At 34.3% G+C, this 14,769-nt stretch overlaps 1 protein-coding gene across 9 annotated transcripts in view; it reads left to right on the top strand.

Annotated features, from left to right (window-relative positions):
- The window catches only part of RAPGEF2 (Rap guanine nucleotide exchange factor 2), a 253,310-nt gene that overhangs the window by 219,901 nt on the left and 18,640 nt on the right, over positions 1-14,769 (top strand). For all 9 annotated transcript variants that reach the window (XR_014023390.1, XM_081304948.1, XM_081304949.1 and 6 more), the window contains 8 exons: positions 1,804-1,956; positions 2,253-2,417; positions 3,346-3,453; positions 3,552-3,755; positions 3,849-3,957; positions 4,644-4,890; positions 12,554-12,711; positions 13,501-13,741. Coding sequence is in view for 8 of the 9 variants with exons in the window: in XM_081304948.1 (XP_081161074.1) it covers positions 1,804-1,956; positions 2,253-2,417; positions 3,346-3,453; positions 3,552-3,755; positions 3,849-3,957; positions 4,644-4,890; positions 12,554-12,711; positions 13,501-13,741 (1,385 nt within the window). In the remaining variant the exon portion in view is untranslated. The remainder of the gene's footprint in view (positions 1-1,803; positions 1,957-2,252; positions 2,418-3,345; positions 3,454-3,551; positions 3,756-3,848; positions 3,958-4,643; positions 4,891-12,553; positions 12,712-13,500; positions 13,742-14,769) is intronic.

Here is a 14,769-nt window from a genome sequence, read left to right as displayed (position 1 = left end):
ACTCAGGGATACATTTCTTTTTTAGAAGATAATGAGAAAATGATGATTTCATTATGTTCTGTAAAACTGAATGTAAGAATGAACCCCTTAAATTTTTTGGAGATAAAACCTTTCTAAATTTCCCATTTAGAAATTGCTTCCCAAATTTGGGGAGCAATTTTGCTGCTGTATAAAAAGAAATAAAGTTTTTTTTAGATAAGTTACCAAGGGCTTGTAGAAAGTTACCAAAGGCTGTGTATTTTAAAATGTGTACACTAATGGTGAGTATGATAGAAATGGAGTATTTAAAATTTTTAAATTCAACTATTTATATTTACTTATACATAAAAATCCTGTGTTTTTTTAAGTTTTAACTTTTTACTCCTAAATGCTTAACAGAAAAGTTAGATGATTATCAGCTGACTTAGTGTGAGGAACTTGGGATTATAGTATGCTGTTTGTCTTCTGAACTGCTGTTGTATTCACTAATGGAACTACTGACTGCAGAAAGTGTAGAAAAGCATAATAAATAAAATGAGAGTCCCATGTGATTTACATTGCTCAGAAATATTGTTAATATTTTATATACTTCCCCCCAAGATTTTGAGGTGCATGTATAATTTTTTAAAAAAAATTAGCCAGCATGTAATGATGGAGCATTTCCTCCTCTATACAGTAGGGATGATAGTACTGCCTTCCTCATCATATGATTAGGAGCATAAATCGAGAAACTTCCTGCAAGGCTACCATAATATGGGGATGGTGATGATGTTATCATTATGATTATTTTTAACAATTATTGTGTGTATGTGTGTGTTTGTGTAGTACTAGGGCCTCAAACATGCTGGGTGAGTGCTCTATCACTGAGCTATGTCCCCAGTCTTTTTTACATATTTTGAGATGGTCTTGCTAAGTTGCCTTCAAACTTGTGATCCTCTTGTTTCAGCCTCCCTTACAGCTGTCATTATAGACATGCACCACGATGCCTGTCTGGTATTAACATCTTTTAAAAATTTTCATGTAATATCATCAACAGTAAGCCAGAGCTCTAAATGTCTTTGAAAATATGATTTTGGATGATTGTGTCATATTCTATCTTATATACTATAATTGAAACTTTATTTTTTTAAATCTTTTTCATGTTAAAAGAGAAAAAGAAAGGAAAAAAAAAGAGAAAAAGAAATGTTACATTTTTCCATCCCCGGATGATTTTGCAAATCAGAATAAATCATTCATACTTTAAAGAACACAGTGATTTTTGTTTTCTGAAGTATCCGTTCTTGTCTCCTCACTGGCCTCCAGTTATGTAATACACAATTTCTATAATTTATTCTTAACTTTATTTAAAACTACTAAGAACTTTAATTGCTTTAAGCCACAAGCTCTGAAATTGTAGTTTACTTTTTAAGAGCAAGGATTACCCTGTATAGAAGTTACAAGGAATAATGACTTGAACTATAACAAATATATGCTTTGTTGTCAGTCATCCTAGATTCCCCACTTCTCCCCTAATGTTTTTTACTGTGAAAGAGGCATGTTAAAAAGAACTCTTTTAAAAAGTTTCATCTTCAGATTTTTTTTAATTGTTAGGATTTTTATGTAAAATATATATAAATATTCTAAAATTGAAACTTTTCTTGACCAAGGAAGAAATACATTAAAAGTAGAGAAGTCTGATTAAACTTCATTACTGCATTAATTTAGAAAGTATAAGAAAGACAGGGAAAAATGTCAGTATTAAATAATTAAAGCACTGAATTATTCGTACAGCTAGGACTTTTGCAAGCACTTTATCATTAACATGTGACTTATGTTTTATTCCAGTTTGTCTGCATAGCCCAGCAAGATTACTGCCGTATCCTCAACCAAGTAGAAAAGAATATGCAAAAAGTTGAAGAGGAAGGAGAGATCGTTATGGTCAAAGAACACCGAGAACTTGATCGAACTGGAACAAGAAAGGGCCACATTGTCATCAAGGTAAGACTGAGAACTGTCCTCTTTCTAATGGAGAGGAAGTTTGGAGTAGTCGAAGATATGGCAACTAAAGATTTGTGGGGTTTTTGTCCTTTTTTTAAATTTTTCCATTTTTAAGCATCATACCTCTTAATGATGGTCATCACTTATAATAAAAAGTCTTTACATATTCTGATTAATAGCAGTTTCTTAATTATCCCTATTACTTCCTGCTTGGTTTTATGTTGAAGAGTTGAAATCAAGGTATCATATAAATGTTATTTATTCAGGATAATGATTAAACCTTTTATTTGTTACAGGGCACCTCAGAAAGGTTAACAATGCACTTGGTGGAAGAGCATTCAGTAGTAGATCCAACCTTCATAGAAGACTTCCTGTTGACCTACCGGACTTTTCTTTCTAGTCCAATGGAAGTGGGCAAAAAGTTATTGGAGTGGTTTAATGACCCGAGCCTCAGGGATAAGGTTGGAAATACAGTTTACTTCAGCTCTTAACTATGTAGTACTTTTTAAATATAAGCTTAAAGATACATTTGTCCCACCAGTTAATGTTCAAGTTAATGGAATATGAGAATATAATTTTAAGGAAACAAAAAGATAAGGTGATCCAAATGTTAGTTTTCATTATATATTTTAAATTTTAGCCCTAGAAATGTTTTTTTTTCTTCTTTAAATGCAAAGGCCAAAAAGTTGGTCACCAAGTGTTTATATGTTTTGAATATGTTAAAATATAACCAAACATTGGGATACCATGAGAATCTACATTTTCTAGTCTAGTAGATATTGTAAAAGAAAATTATAATTTTTAAATTAGCACCAGAGCAGCTTTACATTACAACCATCAATGACTGAAGTCTCCACTAATATAATTCTAAGCAGAACCTCTCCTGCAGCTTGGAGAGATTTTTCAAGGCCAGATTGAATGATAAACTGCATATACTAGTCTTACGTCCTTTCTTTTACAACTCCGATTCCTTACAGATATTTCTAGGCTTAACACTATATTTGCCTTATCTAGTCTGTGTTTTTACTTTTATTTTTTAGTTTCTGTCTTTTGTATTAACCTGTTTTGGTTTTATTGTATCTATGCTTTTATTTTGACTTATTTAAAATATGTTTTGAAAGTAAGGTTAGATGTTAATTGAATACCTTCACAAATCCACTGTGTCTCCTGGCAAAGCAACATATAGTCTGTATTTAAGGTACACGTATATTTTTTTCAGAATATCATTCTTATCTGAATAAAATTCTTGTTGAAAGTTTTATTGTTATTAGTTTATTTTTTTGTTCAGTATCTTTAGGTGAATTGAAAATCAGATATCTTGTTTGAAATTAATCACTAATCTTTAGCACTAAAAACATGGAAACTTAGTGAAACAAATTGTTTTTTTAGGTTACACGGGTAGTATTATTGTGGGTGAATAATCACTTCAATGACTTTGAAGGAGATCCTGCAATGACTCGATTTCTAGAAGAATTTGAAAATAATCTGGAAAGAGAGGTAATAGTTGTGGTTGTTATTATTTTTTTTAAGATTAGCTTTCAGTTCATTTTTCCCTCCTGTCTTGAATTAACACCACTCTTCCTAAACCCTTATAGAAAATGGGCGGACATCTAAGGCTGTTAAATATTGCATGTGCAGCTAAGGCAAAAAGAAGATTGATGACATTAACAAAACCATCCCGGGAAGCTCCTCTGCCTTTTATCTTACTGGGAGGCTCTGAGAAGGGATTTGGAATCTTTGTTGACAGTGTTGATTCAGGTAGCAAAGCAACTGAAGCAGGATTGAAACGTGGGGATCAGGTATGATATTTCTCAGTCCAGATATAAGGGAGATTTTGGTAATTTTCTTTCAATTTAGTCAGTAATATGATAATTTTATAATTTCGCTTTTAGATACTAGAAGTAAATGGTCAAAACTTTGAAAATATCCAGCTGTCAAAAGCCATGGAAATTCTTAGGAATAACACACATTTATCTATCACTGTGAAAACCAATTTATTTGGTAAGTATTTTTTAAAAAAGTTTAAATCTTAAACAAGAAAGAAATAATTTATATAAGTAATATTTTGAACATAAGCATCAGAGTACTTGTAGTAAAATATATAAATATAGAATTCATTTTATAAGTATATAACTAGATCTAAATCAAAATCTACTGATTTGAGGACCATAAAAATTATTTTTTTAATCTGTATTTATTTGATAAATGTAATTTCCCTTCTGTTGATAAATTCTAAAATACTTATAGATTAAAAGGTTTACTGTTGCTGGGCACCTATATCCCTGCGATATCCCTGCGACTTGGGAGGTTGAGGCCGGAGGATCTTGAGTTCAAAGCCAGCCTCAGCAATTTAGTGAGGCCCTAAGCAACTCAGTATAACCCTTGTCTCTAAGTAAAATAAAAAAATGGACTGGGGATGTGGCCCAGTGGCTAAGTGTTTCTGCATTCTATCCTGGGTACAAGGGAAAATAAAGAAGAATGTTTACTGCTATTCTTAAATTTACTTGGATAGAGCAAGATTACAAAGTAGATTCTTGGTACTAGTCACTGGAGTAGTATTTTTCTACAGGATTTTAATAGCTGAAATCTGTATTTGTCTTGTACTCCCAAGTTCTACAATTGCCTTGGCCTTGTCCGGTTTTCTTGTAATTGGCATTTTGTGGTGTTTCTCTTTCTATATATTTTAGTGTTTAAAGAACTTCTAACAAGATTGTCAGAAGAGAAAAGAAATGGTGCCCCCCACCTCCCCAAAATTGGTGATATCAAAAAGGCCAGTCGCTACTCCATTCCAGATCTTGCTGTAGATGTAGAACAGGTGATAGGACTTGAAAAAGTAAATAAAAAAAGTAAAGCCAACACTGTTGGGGGAAGAAACAAGCTAAAGAAGATACTTGACAAGACTCGGATTAGTATCTTGCCTCAGAAACCGTATAAGTAAGTGTCTACAAATTTTTTTGTGCATTATTTTATTATCTTAAAAGGATATGCTAAGGTAGTGATGTAATTTTTGCACATTAGTCTAATTTCTCAATGTTTTAGGCTGAGCTATTTTTAGAAGTAATATGAAACAATCATGTTCATTTTAATCCTATTTTTGCCATTTTCCTACCCCTGATTTTCATTAGAGGTGGTTTAGAATGTTCTTATTTGAACTCCCCCCCCATGAACTTTTGAGAAGGGTGTGCTTCCTATCTCCCTTAGAATTTGGAGCTTTGGCCACTGAACCTTTGTTTCTGGCTGTCTCCTCTACAGCATCTACTCTTTACTAATCAAATCACTTCTTCCGGTTGCCTCTGTTCACCCCTGCCATTCTATTTCCCCTTCACTTCTATTTTCAGTTGTTTAACCATTGCCAAGGCATTAATAACCGAGCACAAACCTCTTCCCAGTTAGCTCTGTAGTCAGAATATCAGGTGTATTCTTGAATTTCCTCTTGGCTCTTTACTTATGTGAGGGGATCAAGCTAGACAAAGTTGCAGGCATTCCCAACAATTCTTTTTAGCTTTGCTTATTTGCTTATTTCTTTCTTAATTTGGTCCTTGAACCTAGGGATATTTTATAAAACTCAATTACCATCAACCATTTTTTTAATGTTAAGTAACTCAGTATGCTATGCCAATTATTATATATTCCTCAAAGTACAATAATATAAAAGATAATAAATTGAAAAGATGTAGGTTAGTATAGTTCTATGATAACTTAATGGATCTAGAGAAGAGCAATAAATACAGATATTCAGGACTGCAGCAAGCATTTCTTTTTTAAAGAAAATTACATTTCAGATAAAATTTTCATGTATAGGGCGAGATGATCAAAAATTTATTATTGATGGTTTGTATGTCAGACTTGTATTGCCCCCATTGAACTATAATGATCAGGCATTTCTAAAGAAAACTTCTATGGTAAAGTTATAAGGATAAACAGCGAATGTAATGGTTTTATTTATAGACTTGACTAAGTTACTAAGAATGAATTAGGACAGCTGGTACAGAGAATAGGAATCAATTTTTAAAGTGGCCCCTCTCGGTAAAAAAATAAACTAAGTACAGAATTATTAGGAGCATAATAATAAAAAAAGATCTTAGAGTCATATTTGACCATGCGTTAAATATGAACCCCTTAAAAAAATATATCAAACAGAAGTCAGCATGACCCTGGCAAGTATTAATAGAAATGTGGCATGTTAGAACTGGGATGTAATACATCCACAGCACAGGATCTTGGCAAGAATACAGCATGAGAATACTCTACATAATTTTGTTCTCTGTGTACTTGGAAAGACATTCAAAAGCTAGTCAAGGAAAAAGAGAAGAGACAATAATTAGATGTGTTGGCTTTAAAACACTGAACAACATCTTAAGTAAATATGTGGTTTGTTTAAATACTTTTTTATGAAAATTATTTGAAATCATGTATGCAGTGCAATTGAAATTGAAAAAATAAGATCTAAAGGTGGGCTCAGCAAACAGTAGGATCTATTATATTCTAATAGATTTTATTTAATACTAGTTGCTACTTCAGCTTTTCTCTTCTAGAAATCATAATGTTCTTATAAGTTTTTTTTAAATTTGGTTTGGTTTTATTTTTGTGTTTTGCAGTGCTGCAGGTAGAAGCCTGGCAGAGCCTGTACGTGCTAGGCAAGTGCTTTACCACTGAGCTATGCCCCTTCCCTGTGAAGATTTTTAACAACACCATTGAACTAGAAAATTACAGAAATCATCTAGTTAAAATATACAGTATTGGGGCTGGGTGAGGTGATGCACTCCTGTAATCCCAGTGGCTCAGGAGGCTGAGGCAGGAGGATGGCAAGTTCAAAGCCAGCTTCACAAATGCAAGGCACTAAGCAACTCAGTGAGACCTATCTCTAAATAAAATATGAAATAGAGCTGGGGCTGTGGCTCAGTGACTAGTGCTAAGAGCCCCATAGTTCAATCCCACGCCAAAAAATACTGTGTTGGTCTGGGGGTGTAGCTCAGTGGTAGAACACCTGCCTAGCACATGTGAGGCACTGGGTTCAGTTTTCAGCACCACATAAAAATAATAAAGTTAATGTAAATTTTTTAAAAAATACTGTGTTGTGTATATATATATTTTTTAAAAAAACATCGGTATTGTAGAAGCTAAGATGCTGGATACGAATAAATTAGTAAGGATGGACATGGAAAGATAATGTGCATAAAGAGGGAAGAAAAGGGTATGGCATAGCATTATGGAATTCAGATTTGATTTCCAGGTGAGTAGAGAGGAAAACTGATGAACCCAGAGCTAAACAGGAAGAGTCAACAGACTACAAAATCAACGAAGACTGAAAAACTGTTTCAGTAACAATGAAAGAGTTAGGGAGGTCAAACAAAAAAAGTGTGTGCTCAGAGGGCCATTCTCTCTCCCCCAACTTCCTTCCTCCTTTCTTTCCTTCCTTCCTTTTTCTCTTTCTCTTTCTTTCTTTCATTGGAGGGACGTTTCAATCTTGGATCTCACATATAAAGTAGTTTTAGTCCAAGAGAACCCCTATCTTGGATAACAGAGATATAAGTAAGTAATCAAGAAACTGTGAGAGTGGAAAGTTAGATCATCATGCGAGGTGTTAAAATGTTGCTGAGAAACATGTGCCTGGAATATACTAGTATTTGTAACTATTTGTGCCAGGAGTGTCCCAGTTAGCCATGCTTTGGCCTGAGGACATAGTAATCATTAAATGTCATATATTATACCTAATATTTTTGGCAAATAGTGCTTTTATATGGTTGAAAAATAAAATCCCACTTGGAAGGCTGAGGCAGGAGTATTGCCAGTTTGAGGCCAGACTCATTAACTTAGCTAGAATCTGTCTCAGAATGAAATGAAAAGGGATGGGAGTATGACTCAATAAAAGAGCATGTCTGGGTTCAATCCCTAATACCACAAACAAAACCCACCAATGTGAAGATTTCTATTTTTCATAGAATGTTAATTAAAAGTGTCTTTATGTATGTGCACATGGCCTATATGTGCTTAAATAGAAATTTAATTTTATCCTAGATTTGCCTATCAATTTGGAAGAACTTATACTGCAGTTATCTTATTTATGAAGCCTTGTTTTTTATTCATTTTTTAAAATTTATATATGACAGCAGAATGCGTTACAATTCTTTTTTTTAAAGAGAGAAGAGAGAGAATTTTTTTTTGAGAGAGAGAATTTTAATATTTATTTATTTATTTTAGTTTTCGGCTGACACAACATCTTTATTTGTATGTGGTGCTGAGGATCGAACCCAGGCTGCACACATGCCAGGCGAGCGCGCTACCGCTTGAGCCACATCCCCAGCCCACAATTCTTATTACACATATAGAGCACAATTTTTGACCAGTTGTATACAAAGTATATTCACACCAATTCATGTCTTCATACCTGTACTTTGGATAATAATGATCATCACATTCCACCATCATTAATAACCCCATGCCCCCTCCCTTCCTCTCCAAGCTCTCTGCCCTATCTAAAGTTCGTCTATTTCTCCCATGCTCCCACTCCCTATCCCACTATGAATCTTATACAAGAAAACATTCGGCATTTGGTTTTTTGGTATTGGCTAACTTCACTTAGCATTATCTTCTCTTAACACCATCCATTTACCTGCAAATGCCATGATTTTATTCTCTTTTATTTCTGAGTAATATTCCATTGTGTATATATGCCACATTTTTTTTTTTATCCATCCATTGAAGGGCATCTAGGTTGGTTCCACAGTTATGCTATTGTGAATTATGCTGCTATAAACATTGATGTGGCTGTGTCCCTGTAGTATGCTGTTTTTAAGTTCTTTAGGTATAGACCAAGGGAGGGATAGCTGGGTCAAATGGTGGTTTCATTCCCAGATTTCCAAGGAATCTCCATACTGCTTTCCATATTGGCTGCACCAATTTGCAGTCCCACCAGCATTGTATGAGTATACCTTTTCCCCCACATCCTCTCTAGCACTCATTGTTGTTTGTCTTCATAATAGATGCCATTCTGACTGGAGTGAGATGAAATCTTAGAGTGGTTTTGATTTGCATTTCTCTAATTGCTAGCAATGATGAAGATATTTTCATATATTTGTCTCTTCAGGTCCTTGGCCCATTTATTGATTGAGCTATTTGTTTTTTGGGTGTTTAGCTTTTTGAGTTCTTTATATACCCTAGAGATTAGTGCTCTATCTGATGTGTGAGGGGTAAAATGGGAGCAAATGTTCCCAAGATGCAGGCTCTCTATTCACCTCATAGATTATTTCTTTTGCTGAGAAGAAACTTTTTAATGTGAGTCCATCCCATTTATTGATTCTTGATTTTAATTCTTGTGCCACAAGGAGTCTCATTAAGGAAGTTGGGGCCTAATTCCACATGATGAAGATTAGGGCCTACTTTTTCTTCTATTAGATGCAGGGTCTCTGGTTTTATTCCTAAGTCCTTGATCCATTTTGAGTCGAGTTTTGTGCCTGGTGAGAGATAGGGGTTTAATTTCATTTTGTGGCATATGGATTTCCAGTTTTCCCAGCACCATTTGTTAAAAATGTTATCTTCTCTTCAATGTATATTTTTGGCACCTTTGTCTAATATAGTTTTTTGGGTTAGTCTGTGTGTCCTCTATTCTGTACTATTGGTCTACGGGCCTGTTTTGGTGCCAATACCATGCTGTTTTTGTCACTATTGCTCTGTAATATAGTTTAAGGTCTGGTACAGTGAAGCCGCCTGCTTCACTTTTCCTGCTAAGGATTGCTTTAGCTATTCTGGATCTCCTATTTTTCCAGATGAATTTCATGACTGCTTTTTCTGTTTCTATGAGGAATGTTATTGGAATTTTGATCAGAATTACATTAAATCTGTATAGTGCTTTGAAAGTATGGTCATTTTGATAATATTAATTCTGCCTATCCAAGAGCAAGGTAGATCTTTCCATCTTCTGAGGTCTTCTTTGATTTCTTTCTTTAGGATTCTGCAATTTTCATTATATAGATCTTTCACCTCTTTCATTAAGTATCTTATTCTTTTTTTTTTTTTTTTTTTGGAGGATATTGAAAATGAGGTGCTTTTTCTCATTTCCCTTTCTAAGGATTTACCACTGATATACAGAAATGCATTTGATTTTGGGGTATTGATTTTATATCCTGCTGCTTTGCTGAATTCATTTATTAGCTCTAGAAGTTTCTGGTGGAGCTTTTAAGGTCCCTAGGTATAGAATCATATCATCAGCAAATAATGCCAATTTGAGTTCTTCTTTCCCTATGTGTATCCCTTTAATTTCTTTCTTTTGTCTAATTGCTCTGCCTCTAGTTTTTCAAAACTATGTTAAATAGAAGTAGTGAAAGAGGGCTTCTCTGTCTTGTTCCAGGTTTTAGAGGGAATGCTTTCAATTTTTCTCCATTTAAATTTATGTTGGCCTGGGGCTTAGCATACATAGCCTTTGTAATGTTGAGATATGTTCCTGTTATCCCTAGTTTTTCTAGCGTTTTGAACATAAAAGGATGCTGTATTTTGTCAAATGCTTTTTCTGCATCTGTTGGGATGATCATATGATTCTGTAAGCCTGTTGATGTGATGAATAACATTTATTGATTTCCATATGTTGAACCAACCTTGCATCCCTGGGACGAATCCTACTTGATCATGGTGCACGAGCTTTTGGATATGTTTTTGTATTCGATTTGCCAGAATTTTATTGAATTTTTGCATCTATGTTCACTAGAGATATTGGTCTGAAGTTTTCTTTTTTTGAAGTGTCTTTGCCTGGTTTTGGAATCAGAGTGATACTGGCCTTATAGAATGAGTTTGGAAGTGCTGCCTCTTTTTCTATTTCCTGAAATAAATTGAAGAGTATTGATATTAGTTCTTCTTTAAAGGTCTTGTGGAATTCGGCTGTGTATTCATCCAGTCCTGGGCTTTTCTTGGTTGGTAGACTTTTGATGGTATCTGCTATTTCGTCACTTGAAATTGATCTGTTTAAATTGTATATATCATCCTGATTCAATCTGGGCAAACTATATGACTCTAGAAATTTGTTGATGCCTTCCATATTTTCTATTTTATTGGAGTACACATTTTCAAAATTATTTCTAATTATCTTCTGTATTTTTCTAGTGTCTGTTGTGATACTTCCTTTTTCATCACGTGAGTTTTCTCTCTCCTTCTCTTCGTTAGCATGGCTAAGGGTTGATTTTCTTCTTTTTCTAGGGTTTTGAGATGTAATGTTAAGTCATTTATTTGTTGACTTTTTATTTTTTTAAGGAATGAACTTCATACAATGAACTTTCCTCTTAGAACTGCTTTCATAGTGTCCCAGAGATTTCGATATGTTGTATCTGTGTTCTCATCCACCTCTAAAAATTTTTAAATTTCCTCCTTGATGTTTTCTGTAACCCATTGTTCGTTCAGTAACATATTATTTAGTCTCCAGGTGTTGGAGTGGATTTTATTTCTTACTGTATCATTGATTTCTAGTTTCATTCCATTATGATCTGATAGAATACAGGGTAGTAGTCTATATTTGCTAAGAGATGCTTTGTGGCATAATACATGGTCTATATTTTAGAGAAGGTTCCATGTGCTGCTAAGAAGAAAGTATATTCTCTCATTGAAGGATGAAATATTCTATATATGTCAGTTAAGTCTAAGTTATTGATTGTCTTATTGAGTTCTATAGTTTCTTTGTTCAGCTTTTGTTTGGAAGATCTATCTAGTGATATGATGCCTTGTTTTATAACCCAACCTTGCTTTTTCTTTCAAGGTGTTTTTAAAAACTAGTTAGAATGTAAATTTGTTTATAATCTAGTTATTTTTGCACCCATATTCTTATTTTTTGATCTTTGTTTTGAAAGCACTGATCCTTTAAGTAATAATGATATAGAAAAATTATCCCATAGAAATAATTTTTATATATTATTAAATCATGTTATAAGAATTATCCACTGCAATCGTTTATAAATGAGTTTGAGAAACATCAGTAATAACCGGTGCTTTTCAGGGAACTTAAATGTGTAATTAGAAAATTTGAGCAGAATCAAAGTGAGTCATTGGAGTTCCATTGCCTTTTCCTTGATCCTAGAAAATGCCACCATGCACCACTCTTCTTTTATGCTCTGTATAATTAAGAAATAATACCTGTCAGGATTTCCTTACATTTGACTGTATAATAATCTCATTTCCCCTTAAAATATTGGAGAATAAAATTCTGTTCATTCTGCTCACATTCTTTAGTTCTTGCAAATAGGACCATAAAACTGCATCATTTTGTCACTGAACCATTGGACAAGTGGGACTGAATACATTCTTTTTAGTATGCTTTTTCCTAAGTTCATTCCCACCAAAAACTAGAACTCATATTTTCTTGAATATATTTTTTGACTGAGAAACTACTGATATTGGTTATGGGTTTTTCTAGTGAAAAAGACTTTAGAGAAACATTATATACTTAAGAAACAGGAAAGTAAATTGGATACACTTAAGCAGTAGTGGCTTTTGCAATTTTCAAGTAAATTAATGACATTTTTTACATTAATTGCAAGTTTAATGGGATGTGGCTTACTAGTGGTCTGTAATACAGCTTTTTATCTTGCTGATAATTCACTTTTTCTTCTTTCCTCAGTGATATTGGGATTGGTCAATCTCAAGATGACAGCATAGTAGGGCTAAGACAGACGAAGCACATCCCAACCGCCTTGCCCGTCAGTGGAACCTTGTCCTCCAGTAATCCTGATTTGCTGCAGTCACATCATCGCATTTTAGACTTCAGTACTACTCCTGGTGAGCACCTCCAGTACTGCTTTTATTTTCTCATTGTCATCTTTTTCCATCTTTGATACCCAGTTGCAAAGAGTCAGGGTGAACCTTAAATTCCAAACCTTTGGTACCAGTTCTCATCATATTCTGCAGACTGTTTTGATATGGCTACAGGAAATTTAATCTCTCTGAACTTGTTTCCTCTTTGATAGAATGAAGAATAATACATGACATGCAGTTATTATTAATTCATATCAAATAAATAAGAATAGGAGGTATATTTGAGGTCACTGTTGGGCTCTTCAGTATAAAAAAGATCAACTTTAGATTAAAAATTTTCTTTCTTTGATACCCACATGACAGTCTTGTGTATGTGGTACTATGTACTGATGTGGTTTTGTTTGTCTAATCATTTAATTATCTATAGGGGAAGATGTGTTTTTACATTGTAGTGTAAGAATGAAGCTCACAGACAGTTATTATCAACAGCCAACATATAAGCAGTAACTCCTCAGGCTTGCCCTGGAGAATACCTGCTGATAAAACAGTAGAGGGAGCTTGATGTAAAGTCTCAGATAAGACCCTGCTGCTCTCTTTGGATTTGTGCATTCACAAAGAGATTTTTCTAATCAATTTCTGTTATTGCATGTTCCCACATAACCTGACTTTTCTAGGAGCTTCATCAATCTTTGAAGAGCTCTGGTAAGGAAGAGGTCAAAAGTTTATCATCTTTTCTAGGGAACTTCTTTCCAGATTACTTTGCATGACCATATCACTAAATCCTTTCTATTTATGTGGTTTTCTTTCCTCCAGATTTGCCAGATCAAGTCCTAAGGGTTTTTAAGGCTGATCAGCAAAGCCGATACATCATGATCAGTAAGGATACCACAGCGAAGGAAGTGGTCATTCAGGCCATCAGGGAGTTTGCAGTTACTGCCACCCCAGATCAGTATTCACTGTGTGAGGTCTCAGTCACACCCGAGGGAGTCATCAAACAGAGAAGACTTCCAGATCAGCTTTCCAAACTTGCTGATAGGATACAACTAAGCGGAAGGTATACGCTATCTTATTGGATTTCTTACCCGCTTTCGAAACCCACATCAGAGTGTAAGAGATGAATACTTTAAGGGTTTTTTTAAGTGACTAAATATCCCGATAGATTAAAAACCAAGCACCCCACAATGAATTGCTCTATCAAAGTAAAGGTATACAGTAGACTGCTGGCCCTCACAAGGAGCTCTTAAGCACTTATTCAAGGGCACGGTGACCTGAAAGTTATTATCAACAGCCAACATACGAACAGTCACTCCTTAGGCTTGCATTGGAGAATACCTGCTGATAAAACAGTAGAGGGAGCTTGATGAAAGTCTCAGAGTAGATAGACCCTGCTGCTCTCTTCTCTTTGGATTTATGCATTCACAAACAGATTTTCTAATTATTTTCAGTCATTGCATGTTCCCACATACCTGACTTTTCTAGGAGCTTCATTAGTTTAGGCAGAGACATATATGACAGTGTTTTTGGCAGAATTAACTAACTCTGTCAAATGAGGCATTGTACATTACAGAAAGCACCCCTGAGCTCTGGAACCAAACTTTAGTTGCTACAGAGCTTGGTCCCTTGCTGTATAAGTGCCCATATCACATGTTACGTGCAAGAAAATATTGTGCTGATTTTGTCATTCTTTTCAGTGACATTTTTACTGTTGGAGATATGTAATTTTGCCCTCAAACCACAAATAACTAACAGTTGAAAAAAGTAGTTAAGTTTTGGCTCTCATATAATTACTGGATCCTATACTGAAAGAAAATTGAGTTGTCACAAAAGTAACATTTTTCTGTTTTTCTAGTGGAGTGTTCCATTGTGCTTGACTTTCCCATGTTATAGATCTAAGCTATGATTTAATTCACTCAAAATTTGTTTTATAACTTTCTTATTCCTCACTTTTATTTCCAACCTCAACACTAGTGGATAGTTATATTTTAGGAAGTTGGTTTTTCTCAATTATCACTTGAATGTACACTGATTAATATCTATAATCATGATGGAGTTGTTCACATCTCCAGGGAGCTGCAAATTCAT

This window comes from Spermophilus citellus (assembly GCF_964194105.1).
Source record: "Spermophilus citellus genome assembly, chromosome: 8".
Taxonomy (NCBI): domain Eukaryota; kingdom Metazoa; phylum Chordata; class Mammalia; order Rodentia; family Sciuridae; genus Spermophilus; species Spermophilus citellus.
Note: the sequence above shows the minus strand (reverse complement) of the source record. Positions and strands in the feature narration are given on the sequence as shown.